This window comes from Otolemur garnettii, unplaced genomic scaffold (assembly GCF_000181295.1).
Source record: "Otolemur garnettii isolate 467f Iridium unplaced genomic scaffold, OtoGar3 scaffold00149, whole genome shotgun sequence".
Taxonomy (NCBI): domain Eukaryota; kingdom Metazoa; phylum Chordata; class Mammalia; order Primates; family Galagidae; genus Otolemur; species Otolemur garnettii.
In genome coordinates this window covers 2,627,041-2,643,477 of record NW_003852544.1, presented here as the reverse complement: position 1 = coordinate 2,643,477, position 16,437 = coordinate 2,627,041, and the positions used below count along the sequence as shown (strand labels likewise).

General features: G+C 37.2%; 1 protein-coding gene across 3 annotated transcripts in view; it reads left to right on the top strand.

The window, feature by feature from the left end:
• EXOC2 (exocyst complex component 2) overlaps positions 1-16,437 on the top strand; it is a 217,468-nt gene that overhangs the window by 108,829 nt on the left and 92,202 nt on the right. For all 3 annotated transcript variants that reach the window (XM_023518879.1, XM_003799342.3, XM_023518878.1), the window contains exons 12-16: positions 1,227-1,352; positions 8,334-8,458; positions 15,146-15,211; positions 15,370-15,527; positions 15,906-16,027. In XM_023518879.1, coding sequence (XP_023374647.1) covers positions 1,227-1,352; positions 8,334-8,458; positions 15,146-15,211; positions 15,370-15,527; positions 15,906-16,027 — 597 coding nt within the window. The remainder of the gene's footprint in view (positions 1-1,226; positions 1,353-8,333; positions 8,459-15,145; positions 15,212-15,369; positions 15,528-15,905; positions 16,028-16,437) is intronic.

Below are 16,437 nucleotides of genomic sequence, written 5' to 3'. Positions count from 1 at the left end.
TGTTTAATGGAGGAAGAGGAGAGATGACTGAGGCCTTTCAAGTGGAGAGGATAGCAAACTATCCTCTAGTTTGGCAGGAGAATGTAAGACATGTTTTTATATGGAGAATATTTAAGTGTCCTATATACAGTGCTTTAAATTCTCTGTACTATTCATTGAATACAGCTTAATTTGAAGATCTTCAGATGCTCAGCTGAAGAGCTGACAGTGGTCTTTTTTTTTTTTTGAGACAGAGCCTCAGCTGTCCCCTGGGTAGAGTGCTGTGGCATAGCTCACAGCAACTTCCAACTCCTGGGCTCAAGCAAGTCTCCTGCCTCCGCCTCCCAAGTTGCTGGGACCACAGGTGCCCACCACAATGCCTGGCCATTTTTTTTGGTTGCAGCCGTCATTGTTGTTTGGCGGGTCCAGGCTGGATTTGAACCCGCCACCTTAGATATATGTGGCTGGTGCCTTAGCCACTTGAGTCCCAGGCACCGAGCCTGACAGTGTTCTGTATAGACCGATGGATTAGGCTGATGTTACCATCAAGCCAAGGCCAAGGTCCTGTAGCCATATAGGACTCCATTTCTAATAGCTCTTCAGATCCATTTTAGAGAATTGTTTCCCTGTTCTCAGCAGAATTTGGATTAGAAAACACTGGTGTGTACTTTATCCTGAGGCTTTTCTGGAGGGTTCTAAAATCAAGAAAGTAGTATTTACGTGTGAGATGAATCCAGGATAATAAAGACAATTTCTTATCAATAGTAGAATGTTTTGGCTTCTGGAATATTAACAGTGGAAGGTGAAAAGGATCCAAACCAGGTCACTGGCATCAAGAATAGAAACAGGGAATTAAATCCCACACTCCAAAGTAAGAAATGATGGGATTTAAATGTAAAATGTGGCATTAAGGAGCAGTCAGAGAAGTCTTGTGCTATAAAAATCCATTATAAATTGGTTCCATTAAAATAAACTGAAGAGTCAGAATGCAATGATTTCCTTTCCAAATGCCAATGAATTGTTTTACTTCTCCTAATTTTCATGTTCTCTACCCTTTCCTCCCCCCAAGTTTTGCTGAATTCGGAATCTGTTAAAATCTACTTAGAGAAAATATTTTTTATTTTGCTTAGCAAATGCTTTATTTAAGAGTAGAGTGATTGAGCAAGACATAGCCTCAGAGAAGCAGTCTATGAAATCAGCGAGGTAGGATATATAGAAGGTGTGTAAATGCCTCCTCTCTCTTGCAGGTAATCCAAGCCTGCTTAGTCCCATGCTGGATCTTGATAACGATGTGCGTCCCTCAGTGTCAGGCCATCTCAGTCAGACAGCGTCCCTGAAGAGGGGCAGCAGCTTTCAGTCCAGTCGAGATGACAGTAAGTATCACCCCCCCAACTCTGTTTGAGATTTGTATTCATATCATTTAAAATATTCTTCTCTTGGAAAATTCTAAAATTTGTGTTGTTACTGGTGCTAAATATTACTAACCATCATCTCTTGTGCTTATTAAAGCTATTACCCAGATATTAAACTTAAGTAATGAAAATATAATTTACATTAAAGAGAAAATATTTGAATTTTTGTAAATAAGTCATTGAGTACCAGTCAATGTTTATTTCACCTATTAAAAGTATAGTTTTAGTTTTGGTGTGGTTGAACTTTTTAAACAAATGCTATGGAAAAAAATTCTATGAGAACTTCTTCAAGATGAAGTTTGCAACAAAAGTAAGTAATATTTATAGTTAACATACCTTTTTTGATGAAATTAAAGCTTTGGTTTAAAGAGAGATTGGTTTTTAACCATAAATTAATCCTTAATCAGTTTTCCCTAAGATAAAGCATCTAAAATTATAACAATGTTGCATTTCTTGATTTTCTGAAGCAGCTATTTACCTATCATAAGACATAAAATGTATCAGCTCTAATGCAGTCATGTACACAAGTAGAAAATTAATTGCTGGTCATTTATAATCTCAGTAACAGGCCTGGTGCGGTGGCTCACGGCCTATAATCCTTGCACTCCGGGAGGCTGAGGTGGGTGGACTGCTTGAGCTCAGGAGTTCAAGACCAGCTTGAGCAAGAGCGAGACCCCATCTCTACTTAAAAAAATAAAAAGATAGAGAAACAAGCTGGACCTTGTGGTGGGTACCTGTAGTCCCAGCTAGTTGGGAGGCTGAGGCAAGAAGATGACTTGAGCCCAGGAGTTTGAGGTTGCTGTGAGCTATGATGCGACAGCACTCTACTAAGGGCACAGAGTGAGAATCTGTCTCAAAAAAAAAGAAAAAAAATAATATATATAATTTATATATGTATCTATACATATATAAAATTTCTGTAAGAGAATAAGAAATTCAGGGTAATGGAAATACCTTACCTTACATTACATTTAAACATCTCTAAAGTTTAAAGTATTTTATATTCTTAAAAGTATTGGAATAGGGACTTTTTTGAGAGTTTTATTAATAAATGTGACTGTCCATCATATGAACACCTCACAATTAGATGATTCATTTGTACTAAATAAACAACTGTTAGTATTCCTTCTTCTTGACCTGCTTCCATTCCCCACCTAGTCCACCAACATCAGTGTAAACAGTGACAGACCAGAACTATTCCCATCTACATTTTGTGCCATAATGTTTACCATGGAGCCTCTGAGCTAATCTGGTCGGGATTTCTGACTCTGGAGTATGGCCCACCTGAATTTTTAAAAAACATTTCCATCTCTTATGGGGGCAGTATATCAAATCTAAAAACTCTCCACCCAACTCCTCTGTCCTCGTGGCATTTACTACCACCAGTTTTCACACTGACATGCTTAGATTAATTAGAAACCACACTTGAGGCTGGGTATGATGAATTGCATCATCTTGTACAGTTCAAATTTATCCTGCTGGAGTTTTACCAAGCTACTTGGATCTATCTTACCAAACTTTGAAATACTCATTATGTTTGGGAAATTTTCACAAATATATTTCTGCTCCGCTTCCTTCTCTGGGACCCTGATTGTGTGCGTTTTACCCCAGTAGATTATTCCTGGAATTGCTGAGCTTTTGTTCTCCCTTCAGGCCCCTGTGTTTCCCACTCAGTGCTTCATTTGCTGTGCCTGCAACTTTTCTGATTTTTTTTCCTCCAGTGTGTGACCTGAAATTTCAGATACTGTGTTTTGTGGATGTTCTGTGGTCCTTTTTAATACCTCCTCTTTCTTTCCACATTCTTTTCATGTTTTTCTTTAAATTTTTGAACATAGTCATAATAGCTGATAATATTCTTGTCTATTAATTTCATCATCTCTGTCATTTTGGATCTGATGCTGTTGACTGATTTTCCTCCTGATGGTTGGTTATGATTCACATTTCCTTGCCTTTGGGTATATCTCATCATGTTCTATCGTTTCTCAGATACTGTGAATGTTCAACCTTGAGTGCCTAGGTTTTGTTGCCTTCCTTTAAAAAGCACTGGACTTTGTTCTGGCAGACAGTTCACTTACAGATCACTTCAACCCCTTCAAAGCCTGCTGTTAATCTTTGCTAGAGCTGGTCTAGGTTAGCCTTAATTTTAGGGATACTTCACCCCAACTAACAATGCATGACTCCCTGGGTTTCTACTGATTAGTCCAGGTAGTTAATAAAAACCAGTCTCCCTGGCTGTGGGGAGTTAAAAAGGCTCTCTGCCTGTGTGATCTCTGGGAATGGTCATTCTTTCTCTAGCTTTGTGAAGTTTTGCTCCACATACATGTGGTCTGATCCTCAACAAAGACTGACGAAGACTCTTTCACAGGTTTCTGGAACTTTTTTCCTACCTAGCTCTCTCCTTTGCAGAACTCTTCCCTGCAGTTTGCAGTCCCCTCAGCCTCCTTGGACTTTAGTCCATTATCTTTCCAGCTCAGAAAGGCCACTGAGTTTTGCTCTGTTCCCTTCTACTTTGCCTTTATTGCTTCAAAACTGTCTTTAGGCAGAAAGCCTAGGTGTCTGTGGATCTTGCCTTTCACGTTCCCTCTCAGGTCTCAGGCCTGGGCTGCCTTCTCGCCAGTGTCTGAAAACACTTGTTTCGTAGAGTTTTCCAGTTTTCTAATTGTTTATGGCTGGAGGTTAAATCCAATTCATGTTTTTCCAGCATGGCCAGAAGTGGAAGTTAAATAAATCATTTAGTGTCCCCCAAATTATTACTTGTATTTGAATATAGTGAAGAATTGCCTCCAGTAGAGCATAGGTATGAAGAGAGTTGAGGAAGCTCATTCTCAACTTTGTGATCAAAGCAGAATTCATGAGCCTGCATACTTTGTGATTTCTGTTGGAGAAAATTGGACATTCCTGCCATATCTCCTTAGTTCCTTTCATCATTCTTAGGAAATTGCTCTTGATGTTATTCTATCAGTGAAATGTCATGTAGGTCTTTAAGTAGACAGGATGGATTTGGTAAGAAAAAATTAAAATACATTTTTAATTATGATGAATAGAATTTGCATGAAGTAGAGTTAGAAGGAATGGAGGGAAAGGACACCCGCATACATGCACATGTGTAAAGAATGTGCAGGTAATAAAGAGATCAGATACAACTCGATGCTAACAGTTGTTCTCTGTCACTAGGCAGGAGATCACAGGGAGCCCTGCTATTTTCCAAAAAACTTGATAATTGAGCCCCAGTATGTTGAATAATTACAGAACTTCTAGCTCAGCAGGATTATCTGGCAACACTGTATAGTAGCTATGCTAACATTCCATCTTGTGCTGAACTCAGACAAAATAATTTTACTAATTAATCTGCTATAAAAAGATTTAACTGAAGGAATCTTCTTGGAAGCCTTTTGGAATTGGTTTGCTAGGTTCTTAAAATTGTCTAAAGACTTTTCTTATCATAAAATCATTTAAATTAGAATACTTATTAATGGATTTACAAAATAAATTGAGTTTACTTTCTGTTTATTTTGTGAGTTTTCACGAAGAATTTTTCTTTTAAATTGGTGAAAGGGCAGTGTCGCCTCTCTAGTTTTCGTGGAGTGGGGAGTAATCTCCAAGATCTGCTCCTTGACACCTAGTAGTATCAGTCTATAGAGGTGATGTGTATATGTAGAAAAAATGTACATATATATACACACAGATGCTTCTTATGTTGGGAGTTATGTCCCAGTAAATCCATCTGAAGTTGAAAATATTAAGTTGAAAGCGTACTTAATATGCCTAATCTATCAAATATCATCACTTAGCCTAGCCTACTTCAAATGTGCTCAGAACTCTTATATACACCTACATTGGGCAAAATCATCTAACACAAAGCCTATTTTGTAATCAAGTGTTGACTGTCTCATATAATTATTGAATACTGTAGTGAAAGTAGAAAACAGAATTGTTGTATTGTACTAAATGCATAATTGCTTTTGCTCTATTTTATAGTCAGAATCGTAAGTCAAACCATTATAAGTTCGGGGAAACTTTGTATCGGTGGAATATATTAGTGTTTCACAAAATGACATTTCTGTCAATGATGGACAGCATATATGGTGGTGGCCCCAGAGCTGAAAAGTTCCTAATGCCCAGTGATGTCATGGCCATCCCAATGTCTTAGTGCAGTTCCTTTATTTTTTATAAATTGAATTTAGTCTCATGTCCAGTGTTTATATAAAGGCTTCAGCAGTGCTCAGTAAATCCTAGGTCTTCACAGTCACTCACCAGTCTTTCACTTACTTATCCAGAGCAACTTCCAGTCTTCTAAGCTCCATTCATTGTCAGTGCCCTATACAGGTGTCCCATTTTTTATCTTTTATGCCATATTTTTCTATGTTTAGATATATGAATAGGCAATGGTACCTTTGTATTAAAATTACCTTCAGTTATTCAGTACAGTAACATGAAATACAGGTTTATAGCCTAGGACCACAGCCTAGGTGTGTAATAGGCTGTACTGTCTAGGTATGTTTAAGTGTGCTTTACGATGTTCCCACAACATGAATTTGCCTACAGAGGCATTTACTGGAATGTATCCCTGTCTTTAAGCAACACATGATTGTATTATGCACTAGACCAGACCAGACCAGACCACACAAAAAGCTAGTCCCAAGTTCAGTGCCAACAAGGTCTTGAGTTCTGCTTAGGTTACTTTCACTTTAATTTCCCAGCAAATAAGCCTTACCAATGATATATTAGATAAGGATACAGGTGAGTTTCTCATACACAGGGCATACAAAATAGTGTTCAATATAGCTATTCTGAAGAACTAAGATCTTTTGAAACATTATTTTGGGAGAAGAGATCATGGAAGAGTCTGTTTGCTGTCATGTAAGGGATGTCTTTTAAATGCTTCAATTTAGAGTATTCACCTGTCATTGGACTCAGGACGTGGTCATGGCTGACCCTCTCTCACATGCTGCCTGTCATTTGGAAAGCAGTCTTTACCAACTGCTGTTGGGAAAAAAGTTCATGCCCGCTGTCTCCAGATGAAATCGCATCTTGTATTACCATTATGATGTATTTAATTGGCTGTTCCATTAGATAATAAACTCTGTGAAGGCAGAGGCCTACCTTGTTCAGCATCAGTGCTGAACAATTTAGATCTTGGGTGTAGCCATGTGATATGCACACAGTTGATACTCACTAAATACTGATTGAATGAACGAATAAAAGTTTACAGTGTGCTCGTAAAGAACCATATTTTTTACACATGTGAAAACTGAATTTAAAACATTTTCCCATAACTCAAAGCATAGACAAAGGGCTGATATCCCTAATAAATAAAAAGGCTCTGTGGGCCACAGAGGAAGTTTCAATAGTTCTTAAGCAGGTGACTAGGTACTCAGCCTCCCTCAGGATCATAATAATAAAAGGTAGAGTAACATTACAGTGAGGTGTCAGTTTGGCAAAAACTCTAAATATTTATTATTTTGTTTTGGTGTAAATAACCATTCTGGAGGGCAGTTTGGTCATAACCATCAACATTAACAACTACGTGTACTTTGACCCAGCAATGCTGTGTCTGGGAATTTACACTTACACCTGTATGTGTAGTAAGTAGTATAGGTAGACGGTTATTGCTTAAAGCAATTAATTTAAACACAAAAGACTAGAAAGTCTTGTCCATTAGAAAGAATATATTAAATTATGATAAATCCAAAATAGGAAATGCTGTGTAACTGTGGGAGAAAAAGCAGAAGCGCTGTCTGTGTGAGTGTGGAAGAACTCCTGGATCCATCAGTAAATAGAAAAAGAGCGCGTCTAGTGTGCGTTCATTTGTGTAAAAAGCAAACACATGTAAAGAACATCAGGGAAGGGAGAGTGAATGCATATTTATGTTTGTTTGCACCTATAAAAACATTTCAGGAAAAATCAAGAAGCTAATCACAGGAGTTTTCTCTGTGGCTGCTCTGAGGGCTAGTGAATGGGAGCAGGAGGTGGACTTATCACTCTGTACCTTTGAAGTGTTATTTTTTAAACCATGTATTATCTACTTTGAAAATTATAAAACATTTACAAATAAATAAAATTCACCCCTGCCTCACTGAAATTACAGCAGGACTTTTCACTTAGGAGTATTTTGAAAGGAAGGTAGTAAGTGGGATCTTTGAAGTTGAACTTGACTGGAGAGCAGTACTTTTGAGAGTGGTGCTGGAGGTCTCTGTGAGATTAGAGAGAGTGGCTGTGCGTGCTCCTGGGCTCCTAAGGGAGCAGAAGCTGGGGTGCAGGAGAGGGTATGGCCTTGGGAAAGAAAGAGGGAGGACAGACTGGAAATGGTTACTGGGCCCCAAATCTCCGTATCTGTTTTTATTCCCACAAACTTATTCTTCCCACAGGAAGTGTAAGTCCTTATTTCTCAGTTACTGCAATAGCTTCCTTACGTGATAGATAACCAAAGAAGTTTCAGTATTCTCTTTTCCTTAAATTTCTGTATTATAAGAGGCATTGTTCATTATGTGAGTACATTGGAACATGTTCTTTTAGGACCACTGGATTCCTTCCTGAATTTTACCACCTAGGGTGTATAATGGCATTTCTAACAGGCTGATATTAGCCTTGAATTTCGTTATTAGCTACAGAGTGGCTTTGTCTTCCTTTGTGGTTTGAAGGTGTGACTTTTTGAAAAAGCCGTATGCCATGCTGAGGACAAGGTTGAAAAGCCAAAGCATTCTTCTCTCTGAAAGAGAGGGAGCTCTGCTTCCCAGAAGGAAAGGAGGCTGGCACTGCTGCCCTCTAGGAGCCTGGGGTTGGGGGCAGGGGATGCGGTGTGGGGCTGTGGGAAAACCTAGTGCTGCGGCAGGAATTTCAATGCTCCACACAGACTGGGGCTACTTAAATGTATTCAAATAAATTATCATTCTTGATTCAAAGTACATTCATAGCATTTTATTCTCCCCCTCTGCCCCTTAGCATGGAGATACAAAACTCCCCACAGGGTGGCATTTGTTGAAAAATTGACCAAGCTTGTCTTAAGTCAACTGCCTAACTTCTGGAAACTCTGGATTTCATACGTTAATGGAAGCCTTTTCAGTGAGGTATGTATACACATTTGACTGTAGGTGGAGCCAAGACCTTGTGAATTTCTAGTCTTAAAAGAGTTAGATTTTGAAGTGATTTTTTTTAAAACCTCAGGCCCAACATTTATAATCATAGTTATATATTTTAGGATTAGCTAAAAAATATTATAAAGCTCTAATACTTAGCAGCTGTATGACCTTGAATAAGTTACTTGATTGTTCTGAGACTCAGTTTTCTCATCTGTAAAAAGAAAATATTGAGGATATCTATTTCAATAGGTGGTTATAAGGTTAAATGAGATAGTCAATTAAAGAAGAAATGAAAACTTGAAATGTAGTCAAGGATTCAGACTTCAATATAATGCCAGTCAGGCCAAATTATGGATGAAATTATGTTCAGTAGAATATGAACAAATGATAAAACAAGGATAAAATGTTTGTAACTTAACATACAGATCTAAAATAATCCATATATTATACTTCTGAAATTTCCTACTTGAGAAGAATTTGAAGATCATGTAATCTAGCCCCATTATTATCAGTCTACACAAATTTTTATAAGCCTTTGTCTTTTCATGAGTTACACATTTACTTAATGTCTTAATTATAATACATAATCAGTAACATAGAAAGTATAACCATAAAGTAATGACTCTGACTTTTGTGTGTAGTACATGGAAATCAGAATCATCACTTTTAATCTTTTTTCAAGGGTTCCATAAAGGCCTCCAATTCTGGAGTGTAGATTCTAACACCCTCTGCCCCAGGCTTCTACCTGTTAAGATTAAGAAAGCTGTATTTCCTGTCTTTGCAGGAAAACTCCTTACAGTCCTGGGAGAGGTGGGGGGTCTTCATGCGGGTAAAGCTATTTCCTGCTTATCTTGGACTTGGCAGCATAGCAAGTAGACATAGACAAAAACTAAAACCATTTTTATTTTCTTGCAAAAGGACACAGTTTTTGTAGTAAGACCTCTCCTTATTAGAAAGTAGATAGTAGGTGCTTCAGAGGTCTGTTGAATCTGGTTTGACCATGGACATGACTTCACACTGGTATTGAAGAAATAAATATACTTGTGCTCTGGAGGGTTTTTTGCCCCCTTTGTGTATTTAAATTCTAAGTACTCACTCTCTCTTTTCTTTAAACCCACTAGATCCATAGATCCTTGTTTATATAAATAGTGGGTTATCTAACTCATGAAATTTTACTTAGTGCATGAAAACAAACTCCTTAGGGCTCAAAAACCAATCTTGTAAGCATGACTTATCAATGCATTTTTTCCTTTAAATTTCTTCTTTAAATTACCAAGCTTTATAAGTCAATGTTCAAATATTTTCTTTCTGTATCATTGGTATGCAAAAACTCTTTTAAAAAGTTAACTGTACAGAGAAAGCCCTAATTCCATAAAATATATTTCAGGTTTGGTTGGTCTTTGCAAATACACAGTTGCTCATTGCTGGCTTAGGAAGAGAATGCTTTAATTTCGGTTTTGCAGATGTCTTGAAAAAATTTTTTTCTAGTGCCCTGTTTTTGTACATAACACATAGCATTTTGCATCTTTGTGACTCTCACCTGGGTGAGGATTGTGTAGTTCTTTGTGCTGGGAACAAGTCTGGGCTCTTGGCCTTCTGCTGTGCGGAGGACAGCAGTATCCATGCACCAGTACCTCCTCTCCACATCTGCTCAGCCTCTGAACCAAGTCCTCATGTGAGTGGGAGGGTTAGATGCTCCCAGATCGTGCCTTTGGACTGACTGTGTTCATAGATTTTCTCACAGAACACTAGCATTAGAATGGAAACATCCCGTGTATGTCCCTTACTTACTAGCTGTGGCCTTAGATAATTACTTCTTTGTGCCTATTGACTTCCACTGGGCTGGTTTGAGAATTCAGTGAGTTAACCAAAGTGAAGTGCTTATAACAATGTCTGGCAGATGATCAACAGTTTGCTCTTATTATTTGGAATGAAATTTATTCTAGTTTTTAAAATCTCATCAACCTGGCACATAATATGTGTTCAGAGAACAAAATTTAGTAACAAAACAGTTGAATACCAATGGCTAAGTCAGGGATCCATTAGTTTTCTCATGTCCCTGATCCTCCTGCCCATTGGTATGTGACTTTTAAAATCCTGGACTGATGAGCTGCTAAAGTCGAATTGAAAGATGAGTAGATGGATTAAATCATACAAAGAGTTAGTCCTTAGGAAATATATCTTAAACCATCTTATTTTTTCCCAGTCATGTGTTTTTCTTGTCCTTTTCATCAGTTCTGCAGGTGGCCTACCACACATGGACAGTTGTTGCCTGACCTTGAATCTTTAGAGTCATAAAATTCCTAAGAGTTTTTGATCTGGGATCTTTTAGTGAAAGGGGAATGTATTTTACTTTCTTACAGGACCTGTGTCCTTAGTTATGGTAGGTATATCCTGTAAGAAAATGTAAATGAAATATTCGGTTATAGATGAAAAATAAATGACCTACTTCATGTACAGCATTAATGTTGAAATGAACAATTGATTTTAATTGGTCAAGTTAGATGTGCCTGTGTTGTTGCATGTAAACTTAAAAGCTGATAGCAGCTTTAAAATCATTATTAATGATTTGTAAATCATTGCATAGGGGATTTAGGCATGTTTTTAAACTATTTCCCCTCTACTAAAAAGTGAGAAAGATAACACAGGGAATAGGAGGGAACAGAGGGGCCGGAGCGTGTGCACAGCCCATCCAGACACATGCTAGGTTAACATTAGGAAGAGTTCTCTCATAGTTCACATGTGATCTCATACAAGAAATCTTTATAATATTTAAACACAGTTTTCTTGAAATTTCTTATTTTTCTCATTTGGGAACTATGTTGTTATATTAAGAGCTCATCTGTTAAAGAAGTTTCCAACAGTTTGAAAAATAGTCAGTTCTTCAAGCCAGCAAGGCCCATGTGAATTAACTTATGTGAATTAAAACAGTGAAATCCAGCCGTTGGGCTTACCACAAAGTAGTTTTGGTCTGTGTATGCAGGAAAGACTTAAGGTTTCTAGTTAACAAAATGGTCAATAGTAGGTTAAGATCTCACCTATAGATAGATTTTACATTTAAGGTATTCGTGAATGTAAATCTTTAAGTCATTCAAATAGTTGTTAAATATCAGGAATCTGCATTTTAAAAAGTCATATAACTTATAGGAGATAAATTAAAATGTACCATGTGTTCCAAAACTAGGTTTTCTTTTAAAAGTAGGGCAAACCTTTTATAATTCATGTGCTGGAGATGTTCAGTTCTTCATCAGAGTAAAACAATAAGTAACTGTTGTTTTATTAATGATTGCAAGAGGCCTGCCATATACCTCATTCCCCTCCTCTTTTTACTATTCACGTATTTGAAGACAAGTCCTTGAATTTTACAAAATAATTGTCCAGTAGATGTCATCATGCATTCATGAGTACTTTTTTTGTTGGGCAAAATTGCTCTGGCAAAATTTACACTTAATTTGGATATGATGCTTACTTTTTAACAACAAACTTTTACTCTTTTCTTCTATTTAAAGATAAACAGAACAGACAACTGTAAAATAATCTTAACATTGGATGATCCTAGTATGTGCGAAGTTTAGTATAAGGTATACTATGGGGAGTGCAATTAAAGAAGACGCCCTCTAACAATCACTTTTATACTGGCATGTCTTCCCCTCTGCAGTACACTAGACAGGTTTGTATGAGTCAGGGCTCTTCAAAGAAACAGAACCACAAGGATATGTACACATATCCAGATACACACACACACACACACACACACACACACATATACATAAAGAGATTTATTATAAGGAACTGGCTCATGTCATGATGGAGACTGACAAGTCCTGAGGTCTGTAGGGTAAGTAAGCTGGCAAGCTGGAGACCCAGGAGAAGCAGTATGTTAGTTCCAGTTCAAATGCCAGCAGCCTTGAGACATAAAAAGAACAAATATTTTAGTTGAAGTAAGAAGACAGAAGAAAACCCCACAACATCCCAGCCTGAAGACAGTTAGACAGAAGGAGTCCCTCTTACTCATAGGAAGATCAGCCTTTTTGTTCTATTCAGGCCCATAGCAGGGAGGGCAGTTTGATTCACTCTGTACTGACTTAGATGTTAATCTCATCCAGGAACACCCTCACAGACATACCCAGAATAACAGTTGACTAAAGGTCTGGGTATCCCATAGCTCAGTCAGATAAAATTAAACATCACAAGGCCCTTAACAAAGATTTGGCAGCGTGGGACCCACTGTCATGTGCGCCTCCTGACATGCCAGCAAGTGCCGGGCTCCTCAGGGGCATCTGAGCTTAACACCTGCACCCACCTCACAAGCCCCAGTCTCTGCCCATCCCTTTTGTTGTCACCATAAATGTCCAGGGAGACCTGAGTCCTTGGGCTGCCCAGAAGCATATTACTGGGCGATGTCTGGCAGATCTGCCTCTTAGGACCAGTCTGTCATGTTGAGACCCAAAACTTCAGGTTTCTAAAAAATAGGCCTTTAGCCCAGTAGTATTCAGGGAAGTCATGCTTTCCTAAATATATTCAAGTAGGCTCTGAAGAACATAAGCCTTAGGTACTCTTTTATTTACCAAGTGCCAGGTACTGATACACACAGATACATAAACATATCTACATACATGAGCACACATAAACATGTAGTACATATGCTTACGCGCATATATTTATATATACACAGTAGACCCATGTACATTTGTACAAGTACACATATATGTGAACCTGTAGCGTATGCACACATGAATATACATGCATGCACACACACTATACACACACATATACAAACATGTACATCTTAAAATACATATCTAAAACAGTGACCAGGATAGCATGAACTCTCCCCTCATACAAAGGCTAACCCCAAATACATATATTTTTAAAAAATTATCCTAAATTCTGATAACAGCTATAAAAGAAACAAATATAGTCCTGCAATAAAAAATGTCAGTAGTGGGATAGAGATTAGGGGAGATCTCTGCGGAGATCTTAACACATGAGAAGGAAGCAGCCAGGCAGAGGGTATGGGAAGTAGGAACCAGACAGCAGGAGCAGCACACACAATGCTGCTGTCTAAGCTGTGGCTACAATTGCCTGGACAGCCGTAGTGTCCTGCTGGCAAGTCAGGCCCTTACACTGGACCTTCTCGTTCTCTCACTTCAGGCTTAGTTACATCACTCCCTTGTTAAAACACTTCAGTTCCTTCTCATTTGTCTTAAAAATAAAGGAAAAATTGATTTCTCAATTAAATGCTGGTGTACAAAGAATTTTGAGTATCGCTGACCAATGAACTCAGGAGTTAGCTTTTTTTTTTTTTTTTTTTTTTTGCTGTTTTTGGCTGGGGCTGGGTTTGAACCTGCCACCTCTGGCATATGGGGCTGGTGCCCTACTCTTTTGAGTCACAGGTGCTGACAGGAGTTAGCTTTTTGAATGGTTATTGAGGTGAAATGTGGGGCTTAGTTTTTCTGTATACCTGTAATTGTGAAGGTACATTTCTACAAAGAAAAAATTATAAAAGCTATGTGGTTTAATGTAAAATTTAAAAGTATGTGTAGAGTTTGCAAGTTGTATATGTATACAGGTGCTGACCACTTTTTTTAAGGCTTGTCTAATATTTTTGTTGAAAACACCCAACAATCCTAATCGTCTTTTACTCATTATGTCAGTATGTTCCTTACATAGACCAACTCTACAAGCAATTTCCCTAGCTTCTACGTAAATGTATGTATACACATACACACATACTTACCATCACATATTTAAAACTTAACTTGAAGTCAATATCATAATCACATATAAGGCAATTTTTCATAACTTGAAAGGTCTCCGGACATGTCTCTAGCCAATAATACATGAGATAAAGATTTAAACTTTAAAGGATAAATGTTGCACTATGTCAATGAAGTGTCAGAATTTTCTTTTACATTGTATAGTTTTGCTATTGTACCTTATTTTGGAAAGTTTCTTAAGCTTGCCCTTCTAGGGCCTTTTATATAATAATATTTAGTTGTTAGAAAATTTGCTAATAAAAAGTTAACTGATATCCAGTTGAGCAGATTTCTCTTTTAATCAATATAGTCTCCCCTACATTACTTTAAGGAGAAAGATGTTATATCAGCAAAACAGACAAAAAATTAATTCTAGAATGGTAGAATACATTCTCTCCTAAATTATACTATAAAATCCTCAAATGAAGAGCAATGATTTATGTTTTTTAGAAAATAAAATGACAGATGTCATGTTTATATTCATAAGTGTTATTTACCAAGGAAATGGAATGGATGCCCAAAGATTATTATACATTCATTCAGAAATTACTTTTCCTTTTATTTCTGTACTAGTGAATGAGAAATGATATTGAGAATGTTATAGCGAGTATGATACTTTGTGGTTGAACCATATGAAATTGTTGAAAATGGCATGTGAAATTCACCTAGAAAATCAGTAATTTCAACTTAATTCTTAGGTTTATTTATGAGAATTACACCTAAAGGTTTTAAAAAGATAACTTCTTGTTGGGAGTTAATCATCCTTTAATCAAAACTTAGATTATGTCTTATACATTCCTTTTAATCAAGTTAGAACCATATTTCATGTTCTCTTGATATATAAACGTTCAAGTACTTTTTATTTTTATACATTACTTCTAATATGTTGTTTTTTTTTTTTTTTTTAATTTTTAAGACTGCTGAGAAGTCAGGCCAGATTGAAAGATCAAAGAATGTAAGGCAAAGACAACATGATTTTAAGGTAAGTTAGGGAAGAGTAGGCCGACTTTTTCACAGGGTAGGGTTTTCTCATCCTGAGTCACTAGGAGACTTCACATTCAAGACCCTTATTATTGTTCAGTTTAATTCAGTCAGATTGACGACATTTTAATGCAGCTTTGCTTGTCCCTCATTTTCTAGAAAATGATTCAGGAAGTGACGCACTCCCTTGTGAAGCTGATCCGTGGGGCCTTGCTCCCGCTCAGTATCCGGGAGGGCGAAGCCCGGCAATACGGGGGCTGGGAGGTGAAGTCTGAGCTCTCTGGACAGTGGTTCACACATGTCATCCAGACCATCAGGTGACTATGGACACATTCTCTAAAAAGGACTACTTTTTTTCCTTGCTTTTTGAAAAAAAAAAAACAACAACAACTCAGTTTGGGATATGACTTGATACATTTAACAAAGAAGAAATTTTTCTTATCCTTCTCTCTTTTCTTTTTGCCTCCACGGTTTCCCATTTATCAACAAGGAAGCTCTTAAACATTATTGGTGTGGCTGCTGGACGAGAGTGTCATACTGTTTGTGTATCTTTTCTGTTGGTTAACCTAGTATTACTGTCACATTACAGTCCTTGTGGTCTTGTGCCACGAGAAATGATTATAGGATGGTGAAAGCCTTGATGCAAATTGCTTTGGGCTCCAACTCTGCTCACTTATGTTGTGTTTGTTTCGCAGACTTACTTACGAATCGTTGACTGCCCTTGAAATTCCTAACGACATGTTACAGACTATCCAGGATCTCATTTTGGACCTCCGAGTACGTTGTGTAATGGTCACATTGCAGCACACAGCAGAAGGTGTGTTTGGAAAAACTGGTGACATGTACTGAATATGCCCCCATCTTTTAGCTTCCAAGTCTTTGAAAATAAGAGAAAATTCATCTTATGGAAATTTTAATATATTCATCTAATATTTAGTTGCTCAATAGAAATTTTTTTCTTTTTTTGATGTCTTTTCAAATCAGTTTTATTGAGAAGTAAGACCATGCAGAAATTAAGATGGATATACTAGAAAATATTTAAGAAGTATAAGAACATTCTTATGGTAAATGTTAAGTAGAAAATGTAAGATATAAAACTTATATATAAATATGATCTCAGATTTGAGAACTAATATATATACATATGCATTAGAATCTCCACAGTTGACTAGCTCCTTAAATTGACCTAATTTTCTTTTTTTTTTTTTCTTTTTTTTTTTTTTTTTT